The sequence below is a fragment of the Danio rerio genome, chromosome 3 (genome assembly GCF_049306965.1).
Source record: "Danio rerio strain Tuebingen ecotype United States chromosome 3, GRCz12tu, whole genome shotgun sequence".
Taxonomy (NCBI): domain Eukaryota; kingdom Metazoa; phylum Chordata; class Actinopteri; order Cypriniformes; family Danionidae; genus Danio; species Danio rerio.
In genome coordinates this window covers 51,303,189-51,329,452 of record NC_133178.1, presented here as the reverse complement: position 1 = coordinate 51,329,452, position 26,264 = coordinate 51,303,189, and the positions used below count along the sequence as shown (strand labels likewise).

At 39.1% G+C, this 26,264-nt stretch overlaps 2 protein-coding genes across 2 annotated transcripts; one reads left to right on the top strand and one right to left on the bottom strand.

Annotated features, from left to right (window-relative positions):
• Positions 1-3,407: 3,407 nt before the first annotated feature.
• On the top strand, positions 3,408-5,900 carry rasd2a (RASD family member 2a). Its single transcript, NM_001030202.2, has 2 exons — positions 3,408-3,981; positions 4,400-5,900. The coding sequence occupies exons 1-2, from the start codon at positions 3,465-3,467 to the stop codon at positions 4,906-4,908; spliced, it is 1,026 nt and encodes a 341-aa protein (NP_001025373.2). The 5' UTR covers positions 3,408-3,464; the 3' UTR covers positions 4,909-5,900.
• A 2,274-nt stretch (positions 5,901-8,174) lies between these two features.
• Positions 8,175-25,762, bottom strand: rsad1 (radical S-adenosyl methionine domain containing 1). Its single transcript, NM_001083557.1, is given in 9 exon segments — positions 8,175-8,405; positions 8,511-8,614; positions 9,326-9,380; positions 10,707-10,854; positions 14,425-14,488; positions 21,317-21,682; positions 24,644-24,848; positions 25,353-25,486; positions 25,568-25,762. Coding segments are annotated over 9 exon segments (1,335 nt in total). The 5' UTR covers positions 25,715-25,762; the 3' UTR covers positions 8,175-8,293.
• Between the last annotated feature and the right edge of the window lie 502 nt (positions 25,763-26,264).

The following is a 26,264-nucleotide window of genomic DNA, read 5'->3' as shown; positions in this document are numbered from 1 at the left end:
AAAAGTACAGACATATGAATTAGACCCCCATCAATTCCACCATCATCTACTTATACTAGTCAGTTTCTTTTGTCTGTTGAAAACAAATAATATTGGTCAAACATACTATTTTTTGTTTCCTACTATGACAGTAAATGGCCGCTAAAAAAAACATTCTTCAGAATAGCTTGTTTGTGTTCAACAGAATAAAGAAATTCAGAAAGGTTTAAAGTAACTTGAGTGTGAGTAAATGATGGGGAAATTAAAATATTTGGGCGAACTGTACCATTAAGAGTGACATGTTTTGCTGGATGACTCCTGTTTGTGAAGTCTCAAATATTTTTAAATCACAGATACTCCAAATGATACACTAGATTGCGCAGGTAAAACCTGAGGAGCAAATGTAAACAAAATGATAGCAATTACAGCTGAATTATTCACATATTAACACATTAAACACATATTCATTGAATGAATGAATGATATTTCATTGAACAAATTAATAAAAATCACCCATAGGGTTGTGCAATTTGGGGAAAATATCTAATTGCGATTTTTTAAAAGGATATTACGTTTTTCGATTTGATTTGCGATTTAATTTTGTAGTCAACCTTCAGCTCAATATTTTGTATCATAGCTTCTTATTGCTTAAATGCAGTGAGTGTTAGTTTAAAATGAAACTGAAAAGATATTAACTAACTACAACTTTTATTTACATTTTAAATACTAATTCTTCCCTAGAGCAAACAGTAGTGAGTTATGACCGATTCGTTATCTCCTGGTGCCTTTGTTCAATTGCAAACAACTCTGAAATTGTACTTAGCAGTTGCTAGCTACTACAGAGTATCACGGGCAATACTTTTAGTTAACTTTTTAACAAGACATAGCCACCTGTGGTGTTTTTTTAGGTGCTGGTTGTTGTATTTCCTCGTGCTGTGGCAACAATTCTGTTTTTATTTGGTGTCTGTGACTTTGAAGGCCAAATATTCCAATATTACCGACATGCTGTTTTTCTTTGATATTAATTAATGTATTAATTCTTCTAAAGTGGCAGACCCCATCATCCCACTTGTCTGTGCTTTTCTGTTTGTTTGTTTTATTGTGGGCTTTCCACATAGTTCAGATGCGTGAATCTGATTGGGTAGAATGAAAGTGTACTCACTCAATTGGCTATTAATCGGCAGTCATGCATTTGCTCTGGGTGGGGGAAATTATATAATCTATAAACAAATTACCAACCAACGTCACACGGGGTCCCGGTGGCAAAAAGAAACCAGTGGCAATAGTAAACATGCGGTGTTGTGCAGTAGGATGCCAAATTAGAAAGTCCAAAAATAGAAAACTTAACATTTACCGTATACTACAGTGCTTTTAATGCCGACTACAGACGTCTTTGGCTAAAAGGGAGCTGAATGAAGTAACGACCTAATTTAAAATGCTGGAGTATTCAGGACACTGAATGCTAAGAATAAAATGTGAAAGTGTAAGTTATTATGCCCCATTCACACGGGACGTCAGCATCAACGCTTCCCATTTATTTTGAATTGGTGATGCCAGGCGTTGCCGAACTGCAATGTGGATCCTCTCTTATAAGCTCTTTTAATGTGTACACCAACCCTACCCCCAGTGACATCACTCGTAGAAGTGCAAGAAAGGAGGAGCGAGAGCTCAAGCTTCCCCTCGCTGGAGCTCAGCTCTGCCCAAATGGCTCTGCAGTGAGCACCACTTGAAAATTGGGACTAGCTCAACTTTTCAAGCACCGACAGAAGCGTCAGCCAATCAGATCGCTGTATGCAAATAGACAGTGACCTATTGCTGACTGAATTTCATTGGCTGACGCTGCTATGACGATCGCGTTAGCCCCAACTTCAGACATGCCTCCAATCAATCGTTGACGCTGAAGCCCGTGTGAATGGGGCGTTAAGGTAAAGTTGGTTTTATATTCACAAATTCATTCAGTGACCTCGGATTTTAGCACTACATAGTTTTAAATCTGGTAATCATGGAACATTATTTCTTGCACAAGACTACACATCTTGTTAACACTTGGAGCTTCAATGAGATTGAATATTTGGGGCTGGATGCTAGGCCATTTCGTCTTGGCCAATATTTAATGGGAGGGTGCTATTGCAAATGGGCCTGACAGATAAAAGCCACTCTAGCATTAATTTTGCTGAATCACTGTGCTTATTACTGGATGACAAGCTGTTATATGACAATGAAAGCATTATGTAAATAATATATATATATATATATATATATATATATATATATATATATATATATATATATATATATATATATATATATGTAATCAATATAATTGTAAAAAATTGTACTGCACAGGATGTCATTCCCTTACTGTAAATGCTAGTGCTCCCGGGGTTTTTCTGCCACCTCCCTGTGTGTGCATCCTGAATGTTTACAAACAGCGTAATTCATCTATATATATTTCATTTTGCACACAATTGCAATTGGCTAATACGGCAGTGTTTAAAATCGAGATATGTGCGATTTAATTACACAGCCCAACCATTTACCATCATTTGCTATTCCCTACATTAGTCCACTTATATAGCCCGGTGAAAGAAAATGAATGTCCTGGAAGCCATTTTGTATGTCTTACTGGTTAATAAATCCTTCAGACAGATTATATTTCAACATCAGACCCTGTGATAGTTATAGTACTTATTGAGCTGTCTATTAGTAATTATTTTGATTTCTGTCATGTATGCAAATGTTAATTTGTAAATTAAATAATTTATATAGAAACTTACACAAATAGGATTCCGCTGTGGATGCCATCTTGTGGTCAGATGTAGAAAATAATTTGACGTGCAAAGTCTCAATCTCTCAATGCATTATATGTATTTTTCTAGCTAAGTGTGTATTGATTCACTTGGGATTGACTGTGTGCTTTGGAATGTTCACAGTTTCGGACACCACTACAAATGGCTGCACCTCAAACAAGTGCACTGTTTAAGGGTATAAAGGGCGATCCCGGATACTGCCAAAATTGAAGTGGGAAATAGCAAACTAAACTTCAGAAATCAAATGTATTAATTGTTTATTTCTTTTAGCTTTCTCACTTTATTTTTTTCACAGAAACAATCATGCAGTTATCACAAATCATTATAAGTGTGGTTTAAAACAAAACCTTAAACTTTTGGCTTCACCAGTAAAACAGATTAAAAACAGGTTAGTTACACTTAACTGCAGGCAATGTAAAAACCTTAATCTCTACATAAGAAATAAGAATGGCAACATTCCAAGCAACACTGCAGTAGGCAATACCTTAAAAAGGCAGCAGAATATTTCAGGTTCACCAGAGAAGCCTGAGCACCTATAAGCGCTGAATGACGCACAGCACGACACTGCCCATCGTCCAGCATCAGCATATAAAAGCGAGGCGGGAGCGCGTAAAGCTCACTGAGGGGTACGAGCAGCTGATCCCCTGCACCGCAGACTAGCACCAGCCGTTCTGGATGATACCAGCCGGGAGCATGGAGGTGAATGCAACTGATAAAGCTTTCCTTTCAGTTGATGGCACCGCGACACTCACTAGTTGTAGCTATCATTCCGCCACAGTTGATGCGTCTTTGCAATGCACGCATCCAGAGTCCAAGGCGCGGGTGGTACGCTCCTCCAGCACTGGAAAGCGACCCTCCTCGTCTGAACGCAAACCCCGGAGATCTCTAGACCCTCTCTCTCAGCTGCATAAAACAAAGCATATGAGATATGAGGTTAAGAATGACGAGCTGGTGAGCGTGAAACCCAGTCATTACCGGCGTGTAGTAGTGCTTGGCGCGCCCCGAGTGGGGAAAACAGCGCTGATACGCCGCTTCTTAGGTGAAGAAGTGTTCGAGGAACATTACGAGCCAACAAGCGAAGACTTTCACAGCAAACTGTACCACATCCGAGGAGAAAGATACCAGCTAGACATCCTGGACGCGTCCAAAGAGAGAGACTTTCCTGCCAAACGAAGACTGACTATTTTAACTGGTCAGTATGAGCACTTTAATTTAAATTATTTCTTATAAAAACATAAATACAATTAAGCGCACAATAAAATGAATTACAAAATATTTTTTTTAGATTTAATATTTTATGTTCTTATCTATTTATAAACCTAGACGGTAGATTATTGTTGTTCTTTTAAGAATTAATTTAATAGCAAAGCCCTCATTTCGTTTGATTTTTGAATTTTTATAAAATTATTTAATAAAAGTGTTATTTAAAATATTAAATTAATATTTTTGTAAAATAAAAGTAAATATAATTAAAAGTACAATTATTCTTCTATTATTGAATAATGATGTTTAATTTTTTATCAAGATGTATTATTAATATTATCTTTTACTGTTATGTAATAACATAAATGAACAAAGTTCTAATTTCTTGTGCGTTATGACCTCAACAGGTGACATCTTCCTGCTGGTGTTCAGCGTGACTGACCGAGACTCTTTCACAGAGGTTTGCTCATTACGCGAGGAGATTTTCACAGCCAAATCCAAGTTGACCAAATCCAAAGAAAACAGACAGCTTCCAATAATAATCTGCGCCAATAAAGCAGACGTGGACTCCCCGAGAGCTGTGCAGCGCTCAGATGTCGCCCAGTGTCTCGGGGAGGACAGTGTCCTTTTTGAGGTGTCCGCAAAAACCTGCACCAACCTTGAGGAGATGTTTGAGACCCTGGCGGTTCTGGGAGGCCTTCCGACAGAAACCAGACCCTCTCTACATCGAGACATCTCTATCCACACGTACCACGCCCTGAGCAGCAGAAAGAGAAACAAGCGCGCCGTGAACGAACCGTGTGGAGCCGTGCACCCGCTCGCGCGCAGACCGAGCTTCAGCAGTGACTTACGTCGCGTCCTGGGTCCGAGCACCCCGAAAAAGAGCACACCAATTGAGAGGTGTCAGATACAGTAAAAGAGTCACACTAGGGACTCTGATTCAGACCTATGAATAATAATTATTCACCTATGTAAGAATTATTAAATTCTACATGTCCCTGGCTGGACCAGAGGACAGATAATGCTAAGTACTATTTATGAAATGTTTTGATGGAAAATCAGGCTCGAGATAGCTGGTTTAAACTGGTCATTAGCTGGTGTAACCCAACTTGTGAATCAGCAACAAACTACGTCATCGTAAAAAGGTTATTTTAACCATATACCTCATTCAACCTATAATGAGCTTTACTGGTATACATGGATGTATAGGTTGATTGTTATGTAAAATATTTTTACACAAATAAAACTATTTCATGAAGATGTCTCCATACTCATTTAAGTGGTGGTTGCTTTAAAAAACTAACAAATTAAAGTGACAGTTGATTATATGTGTTTGATTTTTAATTGTTTATTATTTTAATAATTTTAATACTAGTTTTGGGTAGATTGTTTAATCAACAAAAACAAGAGTTCTGAATTGAATAAAACCACTTAATATCGCTGATTGTTTTTGTTAACATTTAAGTGACTTTAAATAGCTATATCAAATGATGCATGCCTTTTTATTGCACTGGTTGATTTAGTGACCATAATTTAGCTTACCTAAATACTGTTTTTGTCTTGATCTTTCCACTTACCATAAAATTGATAACTCTCATTTATTAGCTATTTATACTTTTATCCTAAAATGAGATTTGCTGAGTGTCTGGTCAACCAGTTACAAACTAGTTTGGACAAACTTAAATGGCTTCAATTCTTTTCAGCAAAGAAATGTTAAAAAGTAAGCGCTTGTGTGTGTTTTCTTTACATTTAATGTATTACCTCTAATTTGTTTACACGTTTCTTAGCTATACTAGCTAAAACTTCAATAAAATATGCTTCTGTTACTTGATATTGAACATACATTACCTCATTTTCGTTTCCAGTTGTTTTGTATCACTGACAATAAAATATTCGTGTCTCAAGAAACACTGCGTCGTTTCTATCCTTTAAAAAGTAAAAGTTAGTGACAGCTAACAAAGTGTTCCCTCCACTTCTCTTCAGCACATCGACAATGTGGTCAATCAAATGACGTTACGTCAATTGTTAATATTCATGAGTGCAGCCGAGCATATTTATACCACGTCCCTCACCTCAGCTTATTCTTGCAGACAGGCTAAAATCACTCCTCCGCGTTTAGGATAAACCAGTTTAGTCACAAAATGGCCATTTATGGATGCGAGAAGAAAATGGTGGGCGGTGAAGCTCTGGTTCATCATCTGCAGTTGTTTGAGTCATCATCGGTTCGGTGGCGTAAAATTCTTTCATAGGCTAGCACGAAAATGCACCCACGCACCCAAATGTGTGAATATCTGACAATACAATCACGCTTTGCATAACAGACATTATACAACACGATAGAGGGATTAATTCCCTGTAGATTTAATGAATTTGCCAGAATACACTAATGCATAGATATGCTTACAAAAAAAGGCAAGCTGCATTAACGGTAAGACAAGCAATTGGCATATCTGTTTCAGCACGTTTGCAACTTTTATTAAAAAGTTAGTTCATGTAAAACGAAACTTCTGCCATTATTTACTCACCTTTGACTTGTTCTAAAACGGTTTGTGTCTTTATTTTTAACCATTTGTTTAGTAACGTTATGGAAAAGGGGTTCAGAACCATGGACAGCGAACCCTTTAAATCAAACGCAGTCAAAAAAAGAAAAGCATTGTGATTATATTTTATAATGTTATCTTGTCTCAAAAACATTTAACTCATTTTAATCTTTTTGAATGATAGTTAGATGTATAAGATCGATCGAAATAATATACATTAATTGTGCTTGCACAAGAACTAAAAACTTTGAACAGGAAGAAACTCAAAAGTGAATGAAAAATGCATGATTCTTCAATGACCTTCTCTTTTACTGAGCACGTGGGAGGTTTGAAGGAGAGAAACTTCAAATAGCAATGAAAAATCAATTGTACTAAAGATATTAGGCCCACATGGTGAAGTAATTTCACCATGCCCAACCCATGGTGTAACCCAACCCAGTGTTGGGTTCACAAATTAAGTTTTATTTAACTATAAATAAATATTGATTTTATTTATAAAACTAAATATTTTACAGTGTACTTTACATATATATTTAAGCACATACAACCAGTCAAAAGTTTAGAAATGGTAAGATTTGTTAATGTTTTTATAAAAGCCAATTCTGCTTGCCAAGGCTGCATCTATTTGATCAAATAAATACAGTAAAATACAACGTTAAACTGTGAAATATTATAACAATTTTAAAATACCTTTTGATATTGAATGTAGTTTCAATTTTAATTTACTATTGTGATTCAAAGCAGAATTTGTTATTACTCCAGTCTTCGGTGTCTGATTATCTTTAAGAGATCATTGTAAATGAGGATTTGCTGTTCTCTTATAATCAGTAATTATTGGAACAATGAAATTTTAAAACATTTTTAAGGTTTAATCTGTTTTTTCTTTATTATAAATTATTCCATGTTAGCTTTTATTGCGATTTTTATCTCAATGGACAGTGAATTTACTTCACTAATAATGCAAAATGTACAAAAGTAGCAAACACATTAATACAACCTGTATATAATGTTCATAGTACATCCATCTGTTATTATCTCCATAGTCTTTCTATAACTGCACTTTATAACTTATACCTATCCTGCACTTGCTGCTATTGCACTTTGCATTGTGCTTGTACATGTGTAATGACAATAACGTTGAATCTATTTAATATCTATATACTCCAGGTAGTATTAAGCTCCTATATAAAAATGGGGAAAAAAAACATCTGCAAGTTCTGAAAGAGATCAAACCTCAGCAAGTAACTTAGATGTAACATAAGGCATTACTTTCCACAAAAAGTAATTAAGTAACACAATTAGTTTTGGGGGCAGTAGGTTAATATTGTAATGCATTACTTTCAAAAGTAACTTTCCCCAACACTGCTTGTTTGACATATTATAGCCCATGTGTTTTAATTATTATAATTTTTTAAAATAATATATCAAAATAATATCATGACATTCTTATTCCACCTAAATAAACAAAATACTAAAAACAATTATTATTATAATTTTCATCATCATTATAATTTTTAAAAAATAAAAAATGTGCTCTTTATAGATTAGGGGCATTCAATTTGATGCATATACAGTGTGAACAGTTTTTTTTAAATAATATTTTTTTGTGAATAAATAAATAGAACTGCAGTAAAAAAAAAAGTTTAACATTTGGTCATTTATCAAAAGTACATAATTCCTTACATAGGAGAATTTTTTGTTTTGTTTTTACCTCATTAGCTATTTGCTGTGTGTGTCATCAGTCTGTCTAAATGAGTGTCTTTATTGTGTCCTTTTGATTCCCCTGCTGTGGAAAAACATCTCCAGTTCCAGCAGTATTGTGGGTAAGATGCTGTCCAGCAGCACTAATCCTTCCCAGGAGCACCGCAAACCCCTAAAACAGATACATATCACAGAAAACTGAAAATGCAGCATACAACATAGACATGATTATTTAATCAAGTTGCATAACATATGAAATGTATGCAGTAAACATTACCTATCATCAAGTATTAGAAATCTTCCACCCTGCAATTCCTGAATATTTGCTGATTTCCCAAAAACTTGTTGAAGGTTTGCTTCTGGGCTGAATAACTCCCAGTGCTACAATTTAACAAAAAAGAAAGCAATGTAAAAACCAAGAACTAATAGATAAATTCACAAGTAAATGTATTTAAGTGAAGATGGGAATACAAAGTATTCAAATATCACTATGGAAAAACATGGAGGGACAGTGAATTTTTTGGTATGGGTTTAGGTAAAACTGTTATATTTGTTTTATTCTATGAAGGTCTTTCATTTATTGTTATTTATTGTAAATAAATTAATAAATCTAAAAATTATTAGAATATAACAGTATTTACAAATATGCTTTTTTTTTCATTTGTTGTGACTGAAAATCAAGATTATTCCAGGAAATATTGATTTCTTAACACTTCTGAAGTTAAAACATTTTTAATGTGCTAGTAAATATAATCGTCTGAAAACATGATGAGGCAATCAACCCCGCTTCCTGGTAACACACGGGACTATTTTTTGTTATTTTCCACCAAATTCTCTAAATGGCAGCATTTCAATTTTTGAATAAATTATTAGTAACTTACAGGATAAAACCAAATTATTTTAACACACAAACAAAAATAATAGATGATTTTAAAAGTACAGTTTGAAGGCTTAACTACAGTAGGTTTTTTAAGTTAACTAATCGAGTTAGGTTAACTATTATTAGTTTTTCTAAAAGACGAAGAAAAATACAATAGGAAATACTCAGAAAATTTTCCCATCTCAATTAAACATCACAGTGACCTCCTGTACCTGATGGGTGATTCCCTCATTCATACGTAGACCCATGACCAAAACCTCCTCTAGCCTGCAAACACAAAACCAAACATCAATCTGAAATACGTTTCCCAAACAGTGACGTAACTCGCAGTTGAACTATAGTACGATGCATCGTTTGGGAAAAGAACGATGTAGTGACGAGTGATTCCCAAAACCTATAGTTTCTCTGGCGCAGATCCATTGCTTGAACCATGTTAGTTGCAATGTAAAACACCCATAATGAGGCTCTAAATGGGGATGGAGTAATAACTTCTTTAGAGAAGAACTCCATAATTTTTTGTGCAAATTATATTGTTTTATGTGTGCCCATTAAAAAAATACTTTGAAAGTAAATTACACATGAAAGTGATGACTGTAATGCGTTTTTTTTTTTTTTTTTATCATTCCAAGTTTAAATGTTAGAATGTTCTAAATTAATTGGGCAAAGGGGGGATAACTGGGAATAGAACACAGCCAGGAACTATGTGTCTAACTACAGCTCCAGAGGTGTAGTTACAAGCGCAGACGCTTATGACGCAGTTTGCGATTGTTTGTTGCAACTATGGATTTGGGAAATGGCAAATCAATGAACTATGCTTGTAATGACAAAACTTGCAACCTTAGTTGGCTAACAATGGGAAACGCACCCCTGTGCAGCTACTCCAAATCTAGATGTGTTTGTCTGTACTGTGTTGCTGCGTGTCTGCTGGTATTAAAAAGTCAAATTTAAGACTTTAAGACCTTTTTAATTAATGAAATTTCCGACTTATAAAAGGGCTAAAAGATGTTTAATGGCTAATACGGAAAAAATTTTACTTGACCTATCAAAAAATATAATTTTAATTAGTTATTTCTTTGCCACATTTTAAATAATGTGGCAAAACATATATACAAATATTTTTGCAACATACTTATTAAACATAATTAACAACCAAATAACAAAAAAAAAAAAAACTCTTTAAAAACTAATTGTATGCACAACAGACATTTTTAGGAGTTTTAGTCAGATGTATTTGTTGGTGATTGGACGCATATAACATGGATTGGGTAGCTTTACATAATGAAAAAAATTAATGATTATAGACCTACACAACAATGTTTTAATCAATTTCATTTTTAGAATAGAAATTTGACATGGATGAGACCAACAACACTGAGGTGGTTTATGAGGAAATTCTAAATGCTTTCATACTTAATAGGGTTTTTATTTGACATTCAAAATTTGTTTCCTGTGAGGGTTGGGTTTACTGGTAGGGGCAAATAATAAGTGTTTATTACAGTATAAAATGCATTACACCTATGGAGAGTCGTTGTAAACCACTAATATAAACATGTGTGTGTGTTTGTGTGTGTAGGGCAGATCAGATGCTCTTACAGCTGGAGATGGTGAAGTGTTATTCTCCTGCGTGTTCCTTGACCGCGACTCTGAACCTCTTTTATCCAAACATCGGGCTCTAATGTCTGTGTTCGTGCTTCTCTCTGAACTCCTCCATCTCCATGCGGCACAAAACGACCATGAGCTCCTACACAGATGATTAAGAACATAACAAAATGTTGAAAACTTGAAATGAAATCTTATTTGTGTTAAAAAGAAAAGAGAGCGCGTTTAGTTTGGCATTGGTCAGTCATTTAGGCTCAAGGCTGTTCGTTAATCAGTCTGTTTTTTATTGTAAATAAATATACCATTTAATCTTCCAGACAGTTATTGATTTTGGAGATGCAAAGTAAACAAAAAAGTTTTAAACGTTTACTTTATTTATCTTTTTAAAAAGCGTGCAGAATGAAACGTTTTGTGAAATTCCTCCCCAAAGTAAATCGCTATTTACAGGACGCAAAGTAAGTCTAAGAGGAAAAAATGAGCATTTCACAAGCAAACAGTTAACAGTTTTTTTAACAGAAAACTGTTAAACAGAGCATCTACTGCGTGAGAATGAGAGATAATGAAACTACTTTCACATTCGCTTTTGGATAGGGAAACCTTTACACACAGACATCAATTAGTCTATAAATAAATAATTTTGTTTGTTAAGCGCAAATATTCGTTTCAAAACTATTTCTAAATTCAGTTATAATTTCCAGCAAAGAATGAATGAATAATAATAACAAAATGTGCTCAAAAACCTGAGTTATATTCTAAAACACATGCTGTGCCCCATATGGTCTAAAACCTGACAGGTGGACAAATCTAAGCTTGTTTTTAATAAAACAAATATAAATGTGGATATAATAAATATTACTGCTAATAATAATAACATTATACAAAAGAAAATTGTTATGAATGAACTGAAAAAGCCTCCCGAGATGAAGAAGACATAAAAGCAGTGATTTTTCATAGTTATGTAGGCTAGAAAATAATGTTTTGTAATATTTGAATTCTTTATATTTATATTCTATATCTATTCTTATTATATCCTATATATATATCCCTAATATTTAAATTTTTTCATATGTAAAGATATTTGCCTATTGCTCTCTTGTGCCTATTAAGCAGTGCGTAAGCGAGGCGCAACTCTGCGACGGATTATTTTTGGTCTAAAGAAAAATCTATTATAGTTTCTCAAAATAGCAACGCGCCAGCAACGCCTTTCTTTTTAGACCAGAACGCCTATGGGCGCACAAATGAGCGCTAATGCATTTGCTATTTAAAAAGCATAGCGCAACGCCTCAAAACGACTCTTGTGCCAAGCTGAAACTACCAAAAGACTATTGCGCCGCGCCTTGCGCCACACTGCACCGGGTGTATAATAGGGCCCTCAGTGTTAAAGAGAGAGTTAGTTTACAGTTATTGCCATATCAACCTTAGGGGCAAAACCAGATATTAAGTGCAAACAGTTTATAAATAACACTTTTCTATAATGTATATACATTACCTAACAAAAGTCTTGATATCTATTCCATTTGTAAGAGCAACAAATAATAACCTGACTTCTGGTTGATCATTTGGAAAAGTAGCAGAAAGTAGATTTTTCCGATGAAACCTCTGTTGAACTGCATCCCAATCATCACAAATACCAAAGAGCTACTAGAACCCACATGGAGCTAAGATTCTCACAGAAAGTTCAGTCAAGTTTAGTAAAGTAAAAATCATGTTTTTGGGTTACATTCAGTATGGGAGTGTGCAAGAGACCTGCAGAGTGGATGGTAACATCAATAGCTTGAGGTATCAAGACATTTGTGCTGCCCATTACAAACCACAAAAGAGGGTAAATTCTTCAACAGGATAGTGCTCCTTCTCAAAGTTCAGCCTCCACATCAAAGTTCCTCTAAGCAAAAATGGTCAAGTGCTCCAGGATTGGCCCACCCAGTCACCAGATATGAACGTTCTTGAGCATGTCTGGAGTAAGATGTAGGAGGCATTGAAGATGAATACAAAAAATCTTCAAAAATTCAGGGAGTCATGCAAGAACGCTTTCTTTGTCATTCCAGATTACTTTATTAATAAGCTATTTGAGTCATTGCAGAGATGTATGGATGCAGTTGTCCAAAATCATGGTAGTCATAAACAATATTAATTCTTTTTCCACTGCACCATGACTTCATATTCTATACTGTACATTATTTCTGTTAAGTGACAAGACTTAGTAACAAGTAAAGTCAGACCTTACTGTACTAATTAAATAATTACAAATCAAGGCATGACTGCATTAATTCAGTAAAATAAGCGTAATCTGATACCAAATGATACTTGACTAGAAGTAACAAGAAGTTATTTGTTGTTCCTAAATCTTGGATAGGTGACAAGACTTTTGAAAGGTAGTGTGGATTTATAACAATGAACAACATCAACAACAATAAATAATACATAAAATAGGATACAAATCTAAAACAGTTTTAAGATTTACTTTGATAACAATTCTACAATTTTAAAGGATTCACATTTTTTTTTAAATTTCCTTCAAAGTCTCTCCAGATAAAAAATGTTGTCTCATAACATTAAAAATAAGGAATTGCAAATGCTATCAATGATGAAATCCATGCTGTTTAATATATATATATATATATATATATATATATATATATATATATATATATATATATATATATATATATATATATTTTTTTTTTTTTTTTTCTTTTTCTTTTTTTTTTTCTTTTTTTTTTGTGAAAAACATGAGAACCACCTGAGAAAATATTATATATTATTCCTTCAATGCTAATGAAAGACTAAGGCTACTGGGACATTGCAATCAAAGGAGGAGTCCTTCTGGAGTGGCAGAGTTCATCACAGCTCTGCCAGTTGTTTTACAGAAACCATGTGTGCTTTTCACCATACACAATTAATCTGCTTGTAATGTTTCATATAACTTTGTTATGTTTGGTGTCATTTGACAGTTTATAACTTCACCATTGTAGTGATGAACCTAATAGAGACATTGATGTATTTCAATATACAATCTATTTACTATTGTTGAGCCATGGCCTGAGGAGAGTATGTTAATGTACTTCTCCCCCACCTCCTCAACTTTGCTTTCATGTTCAGCTGGTTTTGGGGGTTGGCATTTCACTCATGTTTGACAATGCTTTGCTCAGGGTATAAGAAAACGTGACTGTTGATGGGGGAGAATGGCTTTTACTTAGCTTCCACCGCACACTGGTGCATAGCCTCATCTGCTAACAAAGGCAGTTTCAGTCTTTGTTACACAGCAGTACATACGTTCCTCTAAGTTTCTCTATACAGTAGTTTATTCTACTGTCTGTATGTTTAAGCATGTAACTTAATAAACAACTTTACCTGCTTTAAGGCATTGAGATTCTTACTCTTTGTTAACGATAAAAACATCTTTAAATGGAGTCAGATTAATTACAATGGAATCAGATAAATGATTGATTAAAACATGCCATCCTTTAACTGCTTTCTGTTTCAATTATTGGTCCAGAATAGCAGTGCAAGCTTCAAGCCTTGCAACCATTTAACAGCATTCTTGATGAATAGTAAGAACAGTTTTTTTTTGTTGTTTTTTTTTAGCAGTTCCTTATGTGTTACTTATTTAACAAACCATAGCTAGATAATGGTACACATGGTATTCAAAAACAAACCCCTGAGTGACCCCAAACTTTTTAACAGCAGTGTATGTGATTGTAAATGAATGTACCTGGTCCTACACCGATGTACTGGTGTCCTCTCCAGTAGCCCATATTGTGTTCACTGACAGCGTTCTATAAAAAATTTATAATTAAAAAAATCCAAAATGATTCACATCACTGATTCCTGAAAAGTGATATAAAACATTACAAAACTGGAAAAATAAAACTTGTTCCGATTCAAATGAAACGTTCGAGGTTACAGAAGTAACCCTTCGTTCCCCGAGGAGGGGAACGGAAGTGCTATTAAGTGGATTTGATCTTTGTAAAAAAATCCACGAAATGGGAGGATTCGGTTTAGAAGCCGCTTGTCTGAAAGAGTATTGATCGGGCCAATGAAAGCAATGAATTGGCAGCGTAAGTTTGCACAGGTGTGCTTCATTGCCAATTATCCCAGCATATAAGCACACCTGGAGCGAGCAAACACCATCCTTTTAAGCTGAAGAGACTTTCAAACAGCTAAGGGACAGTCATAATGGCGACGGAGTATAGCACTTCCGTTCCCCTCCTCGGGGAACGAAGGGTTACTTCTGTAACCTCGAACGTTCCCCTTCGGTTGGGGAACTTCAGTGCTATTAAGTGGATTTGATCTTAGTGAAAATCCACGCAATGGGAGAACTATGGAAAGCGCCATAATGACTGCACCTTACCAACGCCCCCGATGAGGGGATAGTCAAGCAAGCGTGACGCACCCACATCATGGGAGGCGCGGTCCTCCAACGTGTCCCTGTCCTACTTCAACAGAAGTCTTACGGATTTAGATATATTTTTTGGGAAGTCGTGAGCATCTAGATAATTCTAGGAAAATACGACAGTACGTTGGGAAGCGTGCAATCCCGATAGGGAGGACGCTGCGGAGGCCATCCGTTACCCAAGGGGGGATTGATGGCAGAATTTACATATGGACTAGCCCTAAAAAGGGGAGTATGCTTCGCAAAAGAGTGGTTATCGGAGAGGGAAGACACAGGTCCGCCCAGGGGGGGGGGGACTTAACCGTGGCGGAATAAGCATATGCGATCGCCTAGTGGGGATCACGCATAGCAGACACCTATACCCAAAACGCAGGCTGACCAGCGGGCAGACCTACAACATAGTGGGCCAGCAAGTGACTACTCCGCTGAGTCAGTGCTGGGGGCCACGGAGGAATCTGCAGGGCTCACCTGACGGGGAACTTTACTGACAGATAAAAAGGCGCACGTACCTCCGTGTTAGGGAGAATGGCGCAGCAAGTGTGTTTCAACACCCTTCCGAATTGTTTCCTCAATCACCAAGGGTTACCTAATACCCTTGAGGAAACCGGCTCCACTCGCAGATTGTAAAACCTTGCAAATGTGTTGGGTGTCACCCAGCCCGCAGCTCTACAGATGTCTGCTAGAGAGGCGCCGCGTGCGCGCGCTCGAGAGGATGCGAATCTCCGAATGGAGTGCGCACGCACTCTCGAGGCAAGCGGCTCACCTCAGCTCTGATAAGCGAGAGAATGGCATCCACAATCCAGTGGAAAAACTTATTTCAGTACGGCACTTCCCTGCTGCCGACCACCATAACAGACGAATAGCTGCTCAGATGATCCAAACTCTGAGTGCGGTCCGAATAATACTCAAGACGCGAACTGGACAATAAAGAAAGGGCTGGGTCTACCTCCTCCGAGGGCAGCGCTTGCAGGCACACTACCTAGTATTAAAACGGAGTGGTAGGAACCTTGGGCACATATCGCGGGCGGGGTCTCAGGACGTGAGAGAAGCCAGCCCAATTACAGGCACGAGTCACTGACCGAAAAATGCCTCCGGGTCCCCGACCCTCTAAGCGATATCAACGGGACCAGCAGAGCTGTCTTCAGGGACAGAAATATACTGAGTCGAGGAGCGAAGAAATCCTAAGAGGGCATGAGAGGGGGCGGGGTGGATTTATTGGCTTAGCGCCCCTGAGGAACCGGATGATGAGGTTATGTGTCCCACGGTGCTGCCAGCCACCGCGTCATGAGAGCGGAGATGGCAGCCACGTAACCTTGAGTGTGGAGGGTGACAGCCTGCTCTCCAGCTTCTCTCGGCGTAAAGAAAGCACAACGCTGATCTGGCAAATTACGGGGGTCTTCTCTGCGAGAGACACACCATTCAGTGAATAGACTCCACTTCAGGGCATAGGCGCGCTCGGGGAGGGGGCTCTAGCCCGAGTGACGGTAATAGCCACCAAAATCGGAGGTTACCCAAGTCTTTCTTGCATCTAAGGACCTCCAAAGATCGGCGAGGGTGCCAGATGGTGCCCTGTCCCTAAGAGAGTAGGTGCTCTCTCGAAGGGAACTGCCAGGGGAGGGCTATCGCGAGGGAGAGCTCTGACATCCCGGTCCGGTTGAGCCAGAGGGGCACAACCAGCAACCTGTTCCTCGTCCTCTGTGACCTTGCACAGTAACTGCGCGAGCAGGCTCACTGGGGGAAGCGCGTATTTGCGCATGCCTCGAGGCCAGCTGTAAGCCAGTGCATCCGTGCCGAGAGCACTCGTCAGGGAAAGAACAACTGGCAATGAGCGATCTCGGGGGAAGCAACAGATCGCGCCCATATCAGCTGAACAGACTCGGGGTGGAGTCTCCATTCTCCAGGACGTAAGGCTGCCGTGAGAGCGCATCGGCTGTACGGTTGAGCTTGCCTGAATATGAATGGCGTGCATCGATTTCAGCCGCGGATGACTCCAGAAGAGTAGACGGCGGGCGAGCTGAGACATGCGGCGAGAGCGCATACCCCCATACGGCTGATATACGCTGCCGCCGCCGTACTGTCCGTCCTGACCAGCAGGTGTTGCCGCTCCAGCACCGGACAAAAACGGTGGAGAGCGAGGAACACTGCCAACAGCTCCAGGCGATATGCCAATGCAACTGGGTACCTTTCCACAGGTCCGCAGCCACATGCCCGCAACGCACAGCCCCCCAGCCCGTGTTGGAAGCGTCTGTTGAAACGACAACAAGACTGGACGCCTGTCCTAGAGACACCCAGGCCTGTAGGAACGAGGGGTCGCTCCAAAGGCTGAGGGCATGGCGACACAGCGCAGTAACAGAGACTAGGTGTGCGCGCGCGTGCCATGCGCGTCTGGGGACTCGATCGTGAAGCCAGTGCTGAAGTGGTCTCATATAGAGTAATCTGAGCGGCATGAAGCGGCTCCGGATGCCATATGCCCCAGGAGCCTCTGAAATAGTTTCAGTGGGACCACTATTTTACTGTCGAGCTCTCCCAGACAGTACAGCATCAGCTGAGCACGCTCTCCGGAGAGGCGCGCTGCAATGGTGACCGAGTCCAGCTCCACCCCGAGAGAAGAGATCCTCTGCACGGGGGCGAGTTTGCTCTTTTCTCGGTTGACCTGAAACCCCAACAGATGGAAGTGCCGGAGCACTTTGTCTCTGTGCATAATCAATTTCTCAAAAATCAGCCAGTCGTTAAGAAAATTGAGTATGCAGATGCCCGCGAGCAGAAGGGGCGCTAAGGCACCCTCCGCGGGCTTGGTGAGGACCCGCGGAGACAGAGAGAGCCCGAAGGGGAGGGCTTTGTATTGCCAAGCTCGACCTTCAAACGCAAACCGCAGAAACTGACATTGGCGAGGAAGAGTGGAGACATGGAAATACGCGTCCATCAGGTCTAATGCTGCAGACCAACCCAGAGGACGAATGCACCGGAGGATGCGCTTCTGCGTGAGCATTCTGAACGGCAGCTTGTGCAGACAGCGGTTCAAAACGCGCAGATCTAGGATTGGCTGTGACCCACCGCTCTTTTTGGGCACGATGAAGTGTGGGCTGTAAAACCCGCTCTCCATCTCGGCTGGAGGGAGCGGCTCAATTGCATCCTTCGCCAGGAGGACAGCAATCTCCTCTTGCAAGACAGGGGCGGACAGGGGGCTGACCCTGGTGAATACACACCCGTGACTTGGGGGGCCGTTTCGCGAACTGAATCGCATAGCCAAGTCTGATTGTGCGTATGAGCCACCGCGAAGAGCTGGCAGGCAGAGCAGGCAGGCAGAGCTCTCGCTAATGGACACATCGCTACAATCGCTGACGTACCAGCAGTGGGGCAGCGCGGAGTGGGTGTGCTGATCCGGGAAGCACGCGGGTCCCACGGAAAAGCTGGAGGTGAGATATTTGCTCTCACTCCGCACCCGAGCTCCGGAGAAGAGGCTCGAGGGGTGGGAGAAAGGAGACCGTCCTCCCAGCGCTCGTGAGCCACTGGCGAAACGCACTGAATCTGCAAGCTAGAAAGCATAGCGTCCCAGACTGGCAGATTTCGGGCTGTCACATCCGGGGAAGTGGAAAAGTGCTCTTTCATGATGTTTTCATGGCAGTAAAAAGTGCCTCCTCCAGCGGGGAGTTCCCTCTTCTCCAGATGGCCTGTCCCAGGGACGCTTCGCGGTCCGTTCTGGGCAGGGGGGGCTGCCTGCTTCCGAGGTGCCCGACGCGCTCGCTTCGCCAGAGGCGTGTGCGGGGGCGGAGCAGCTCTCGTAGACAGGCGCCTTCGGCAAGGAGCAGGTATGAATGGCACGGCGGGCGGAGCGGGCTACGGACCGCCGATAAGACATCACCCATCAATTGCTCTCTCACCGCCTTGAATTCCTGGGTGAATTCACAGACGGTGTCGCCGAACCTGGCTTGGGATATGGGGAAGTCAAGAAAGCAGACTTTGTCGACTTCGCGCATATCAGCCAGGAGTGGCGCTCCTGGATCACTAATGTGGACATCGTCCTCCCCAACGCACACGCAGCGGACTCAGTAGTCCGAAGAGCTAAGTCGGCGGCGGTGCGAAGCTCGTAAGCCTGGGTTGGACCCACCCTCGTGCAGCTCGGCCAGCGCCTGCGCTTGGTAGCGCTGGTAGGTGGCTATTGCATGCAAGGCGGAAGCAGTAAGCTCTAGCTCCGAGGGAGGCAGATAACTTACAGGCTTTGGATGGGAGACGAGGCGGACCCCGCCAAGAAGAGGCGCCGCGCGGATTGACCGCCATCGCGCACTCAACCTGAGGAATCGCCACATACCCCCTGGCTGTTCCAGTGTCAAGAGTGGTGAGGGTGGAGGGACACGCAGCACAAGCAGAAAAAAGTGCTTTTCAAGACCACGTGAGCCTACTGTGCACCTCCGGGAAGAAGGGAACACCCCTCTAGTCGGTCCGGCCGCGAGCTGGGGGATAAACCATCTCCAACCCATGGCCGAAGCAGCCCGGGAAAGCACGGCTAAAATGTCCGTTTCAGGATCCATAGTGACAGCGCTCACCTGCCCGGAGGGGGCGAGCGGGTCTGGATCATCATCGGACAATGAAAGCCCACCCTCCGATGCCGCAGTGGACATCTGGGCGTAAGGGCTACCATCTGTTAGACGGATCGCTTCCCCCGCCCGAAGCTTGGATGGAGCGCTTAGAGGAGCGGGAGGTCCGCGGGCCCATGGGCGACGGATTATCTCTCGCTGAAACCTTCAGATCTGCCTGAGTGCCCGCTGCAGAGCAGGGGACAACTGGGGTGGTTTGCCTTTTTGCAAAGGCTAGCCGCGATCTTTACTGTGCAACAGTCATGGCATCGCAATGACGACATGAACTACCCGCGAGCAGCGCATTAACATGCTAGACCCCCCAGGCATGTAACGCAGTGCCCGTGCCCATCATCCGAGAACAGGAAACCACCGCATCCAAAAACGCACAGTCGGAGCGCCGTCCTGAAAATGACGTGATGCACGACTGTGTTGCTCTTTCTGTGAAGTTTGCAACTTTATACGCACCGCTCTGGAGGACCAGACCCAAAGAATGCCAGGCAAGGGAGAAACCCAGCTCAACCGTCTGCCGCTGCGTGTACACACTCTGGACCGGGAGAATGCTCTCGTTCGCTCAGAATCGCTGTTCACAGCAGGAGAAACCCTCATCGACTCGATCAGAAAGTCTCTTCAGCTTAAAAGGATGCCATTTGCTCGCTCCAGGTGTGCTTATATGCTGGGATAATTGGCAATGAAGCACACCTGTGCAAGCTTACGCTGCCAACTCATTGCTTTCATTGGCCCGTTCAATACTCTTTCAGACAAGCGGCTTCTGAACCGAATCCTCCCATTTCGTGGATTTTCACAAAGATCAAATCCACTTAATAGCACTGAAGTTCCCCAACCGAAGGGGAACTGCATTTGTGCCTTGCATGTACTAAGCTGCTGAGACACTGATAAAACTTGTCAACGTCATCTGACAATAAATGGAAATCAAGATGTTTTAAACGTTTCAAAACACATTCTTATGTTAGCAGAAAAGTAATTTTTTACATGATGTGACCAAAAAAATATAAAAGAGCTCATAAAAACATGCATGTTTCACAGAAAAATCAACCTTGATTTAATATGAGAAATCAAGTAATTCTTTTGATAAAACAACAAAATTATTTTTTCATTATTAAAATAATTTTTCTATACATTTAATTGCATAGAAATGATTGAACCGTGCACGCAGTGTTTTAGACTTTAAGTACTGTAAATTGTATATAATAATGCTAAAGTAAAAATTGAAGGTAATAGTTAAAAAAAACATAATTCTTTTAATAACTCATTTTTATTAAGTAACGCACTGCCATAGCGTCACAGCAAGATGCCAGTATTCACCTTAAAGTGACATTTAATAGCTTAACTAGGTCAATTTAGGTTTGGTTCATTTAAGTTAACTAAGCTAATTAAGCAAGTCACTTGACATAGGAATTTCTCTAGAAGAAAAAAACAATATAAAGAAAATGCTGTAAAATTGTCCTTGTCTGCCTACCATCATTTGGGAAATAGTTGAAAAAGAATGGCAATTCACAGTAGGGCTAATCATTTAGAATACAGAAAGTGCATTCTATATTTTTTTCTGAATCAAACCAAAACTTCAGAACTTCAATTTTTCCAGCATAAAAGAATATGATCAAATCCTAACTTACATTTCTGGCGAAGTTGGACACCTCATATTGATGGAAGCCACTCTCCTCCAGGACTCTGCAAGCTGTTTTGTACATGACAGCAGTGACTTCATCTCCAGGTACGCTTAGTTTACCACTCTCAACCTGTTTAAAAAGCTGGGTTCCTCGTTCCAGAGTCAGCTGATACAAAGAAATGTGATCATCACAAACATAAAGCAGCTCCTCCAGCTGTTTCTGCCAGCATGATACGCTTTGACCTGGAAGAGCAAACATGATGTCCACTGACACACGTCCTGGGCAGAGCTTCCGGGCCTCGGACACTGTCTGAAGGGCATGCTGGACACTGTGATCCCTACCTAGTATCCTCAGGTGATCGGCATTTAACGACTAAGGAGAAAAAAAAAAAAACCATTTGACCTATGGGGTGTTTTTCACTAAACCTACATACTGAACTTAATTTTCATCCAAACCTTACTAGTCAGGTCACACTTGGTCTATATTGCACTGCTGACAGAAAAAAAACCTTAAGTGCTTTTAAAGCATTTAAACAATATTTCTTGAAAATGTATCATTTTAAACGGAAAACTTGTTTAAATCTATATGCATCAGCAAAATTTCCAAATGCAGAAACTGATAAAAATGTATGCCAATTGCCATAAATGCATATTAAACTATTTTAAATTAAAGGTGTTATAAAATGTATTTATACAATATCTTAATTTGTTCTCTGATATCTACATAAAAGGTCTATGGCTTAGGTAAATGCAAAAATTGTTCAGAAACAGTTTTACAGGTCTATTTAAAGCTAGACTAAAGACACAACATTTTGTATTAGCATACACATAAAACACAAATGAATTGTTAGGTTGCATTTTTCAGGGCAACCAGATTAACAGACACTGTAATCTGGTTAGCATCTACCCTGATGTCAGTTTTCCTTACATCTACATAATCATCAATCTGACCTGTATTCTGACAGATGGCTGTTGTGGGTATTGAGGAGTCAAGAGTATAATTCTAATTCCTGCAAAGACTCCAGTGACAGAAGAGTCACTGCAATGATCTCGTTGGCTAGTTTGAACTCCCACCACCTTCTACATGACAGATGTTCATCATTCTCAAGCCTCCGATCCAATGTCCAGACTGCAGCTCCGCCTAGAGGAATAGTAATCGCGAGGCTGGTTTCCCTCTGGGTTTTTGTTTTTTGTTCTCTTCCTTCAACTGATGAAGTTTGCCACTGTCGCCTCTGGCTTACTTGGTTGGGACTGGTGGAGATGTGCATTGGTGGAGTTGCTCTTCAGTGGATCGGCCTTCAGTAGTGACCTTTGCATTAAACTGATCTGAGATAAACTGAACTGAACTTCAACAGTGAGATTTATACTAAACTGAACTAATATAATTTGTTTCACAATTTAAATTGTTTTATAGCTGAAAGAACTGATAAAGTTAGTGATACTTAGACTTAAAACTACATAAATATAAACATGTTTTTTTTTTAAATGTTGTTTCATATTTTTTACTGCCTAATAGTCAACTACATATATACAGTCTCAATAAGCTATATATACAATATACAGTTGAAGTCATAATTATTATCTCCCCTGAATTATTTGCTGCCCTGTTTATTTTTCCCCCAATTTCTGGTTAACGGAGAGAGGATTTTTTAACACATTTCTAAACATAATAATAACTAATTTCTTATAACTGATTTATTTTATCTTTGCCATGATGACAGTAAATTATACTTGACTAGATATTTTTCAAGACACTTCTAAAGTGACATTTAAAGGCTTAACTAGGTTAATTAGGTTAACCAAGCAGGTTAGGTTAATTAGGCAAGTTATTGTATAACGATGATTTGTTCTGTAGACTAGCAAAAAAAAATAGATAACTTAAAGGGCTAATAATTTTTACCTTCATTTTTTTTATTTATTGAAAACTGCTTGTATTCTAGCTGAAATAAAACAAATAAGACTCTCAAGAAGAAAAAAATATATATAAAAAGTCATTTGAAAATTTTCTTGTTCTGTTAAACACCATTTGAGAAATATAAAACAACAAAAAAATATATCATTTAAAGCGGGGCGTCAACTATATAATTCTGACATCAACTGTATATATTTACTTACAAAAAATTAACTACATTTAATAAACATAAACAAAACCGGTGGGTCAAATTGACCAAAAACATTGAAAATTTTAAAAAGGAATTTAAAAAATGTTGAAACGTGGCATGCATGTTCATGATTCTAAATAAGAAAAAACTCCCAATGTGTCCAAAATTAAATAATTGAGCAAATAAATAAATTAATTGGATAAATATTTCTGGGTGATGCGGTGTTGCAGTAGGTAGTGCTGTTGCCTCACAACAAGACGGTCGCTGGTTTGAGCCTCTGCTGTGTCAGTTGGCATTTCTGTGTGAAGTTTGCATGTTGTCCCTGTGTTCGTGTGGGTTTCCCCCACAGTCCAAAGACATGCGGTACAGGTGAATTGGGTAGGCTAAATTGTTTGTAGTGTATGATTGTGTATGGATGTTTCCCAGAGATGGGTTGCAGCTGGAAGGGCATCCGCTGCATGAAACATATGCTGGATATGCTGGCAGTTCATTCCGCTCTGGCGACCCCAGATTAATAAAGGCACAAAGCCGAAAAGAAAATGAATGAATGAAATAGTATTTCTGACTATAACGACCATTTATGAATAAGCTTATGTTAGATGAAATGATATAGCTAAATATAGGATAATGTAGCTGCTAAAAATATCAATCTTTGGTTGATGACTTTACACCTTTAACTTTTATTCTAATCTTTATTTGTTGACAAATGTCACCTGATTGTACCCAAAGTACTATGCACTATAGTTTTTTTTTTTTTTTTATAAAGCGAAACCTTACCAAAATAGATTACCTGTAGCCTACGAAACTATTTTATTGTGCATTTATAAATATGCTTACAAAAAAAAACTATAGACAGTATTGAGTGTAGAAAAAGAAATGGAAATTATGAATATAAAAACAGCTAATTTATTATTAAGCATAATAAACTACCAATATAAATGTGAAGACCAACACATTTTTTGCAATGAAACGGATTTTGCCAATGGGAAATCTAATATGAAATATGCTTAACTGTGGTGATGTGCATGTTATTTTGTGTTCAACAGATTTTGGAACAAGTGGAAGATAAGTAAATGATGGTAGAATTTTGGTTTTTGGGTTAATTTCCTGAAATATTGTTTTAATTGCATCATACTGTATTAGTCACTTTAAAATGTAAGTAACAGTGTGTGTCAGAACATTAAAAAATATTACTTTATTTCTGGAAACAGTGCAGTGTGTGCATTTAACACCTGAACTCCGATAGAGAAGCGGTTCACTCCTGCCAGGGTGAAGTCTTTCAGACGAGCTTTTCCAGCAGGTGTTGGATTGACTTCTAGAGTGACTTCTGCAAGATCTGAAAGATTGCTGTTTTTGGTCACGGTCTCTAACACTGCAGCAATAGTGGAGGACTGAGCCAGACTGGGTGTTCCTCCTCCGAAAAACACTGAGGTAATCCTGCAGAACAGGCAAAATTAAAGAGAAAGTTCACCAAAAAATGTAATTATTGTTTAAAATTTACTCATTCCAAACCTGTCTTTCTTCAGTTTAACAGAAAGGAAAATATGCTGAAGAATTAATTTATAATGACGATTAATGAAGATTAATATGTGCTGAAGAAAAACTGCCACTGACTTCCATAGTATTTATTCGTTTGGATGTCAATGGCTGTTTTTCCCCCAACATTCTTCAATATATCTTGATTTGTGTTCAACAAAAGAAACAAATAAGCAAAAATTAGCACAATATTTCCATATTGTATGTCAGCATGCTTTCCTAATTTCTCTTCTTGACCATATAATCAATGTAAACTTTTGTAATCCAACATTTTCAATTATTTTCATTTATTTTTTCATTTATTTACACGTGATATTTAAAAACCCGTTTTAAATTACATTTCACAGTTAGAATTACAAATATCACAAATACAATCTAAGCCTTCCTTTTTAGCAGCACACTGACCTGGACACCTGACTGAGTTTCAGTAAAGTCTCTGTCTCTTTCTGCAGACATTCTGTCATGGTATCGTGGTTTTCACTTCGGAGGATATACTTGTTAAAGTTGCAGTAGGAGCATCTTTTTAGGCAGTAGGGCCACTGAAGAACAAAAGAAATACATGCGCATGATACACTGACTGTTCTGCTCAGTTGCAGAAACTGTCAAACCGTGACACTCACGTGTACATAAAGAGACGCTTCAACTGCATGAGAAGGAATTTTATCAGAAGCGATAGATCTCAGATGTACAGAACCGACTGTACTCCAAAAACACTGCATCAGGTGTCGCTTTTTCAGTAACGTTAAAGTTAAAACTCGTGTCGACATGACTGAAAAACCCTTCGCACAGCCGCATTTTCCATACGGTGCTATTTTACTGCGACACTTTGCGTCACCTCCTAAACGGTCTTGTTATGATAACAAAACAAAAAAGAATAGTAAAAATATATTTGTAAAAATGTAAAATATATATATATATTTTTTGTTTTTTGTTTTAGTGACTTAAATAATATATAGATATCTAACCAAACAAACAAAAACAAGCAAAGAACAAAAAAAGCTACCACACGATGGCGTGATTTTACCATTGTCACCCACTACAATTTTGTTCAAAGACAAAACAGGTTGTCAGTATCTACTAAACTTTAAACCGTTTTAAATAGGATTACATGTATCTTAAACTAAAATTTAATTTAGTAAAAGTTTGTCAAAGTCTTGTTAGGCATTTTTTTTTTTAAAAAATGTCCGATCCGATCGTATAAATTTAATAAGGACCAAAATATGTATTGTCATTTTAAATATTTAAATATCTAAAATATTTCCATTATCCGTTAAATATAGATTTTAGGCATTTGTCAGCATTAAGTTTTTAATAGTT

What these genes read in the sequence shown, in the direction of transcription:
- rasd2a (NM_001030202.2), top strand. Translation starts at nt 3,465, where the DNA reads ATGATACCAGCCGGGAGCATGGAGGTGAATGCAACTGATAAAGCTTTC. An exon ending in AAGACTGACTATTTTAACTG is followed by an intron (nt 3,982 to 4,399) that starts GTCAGTATGAGC and finishes TGACCTCAACAG; the next exon opens with GTGACATCTTCCTGCTGGTG.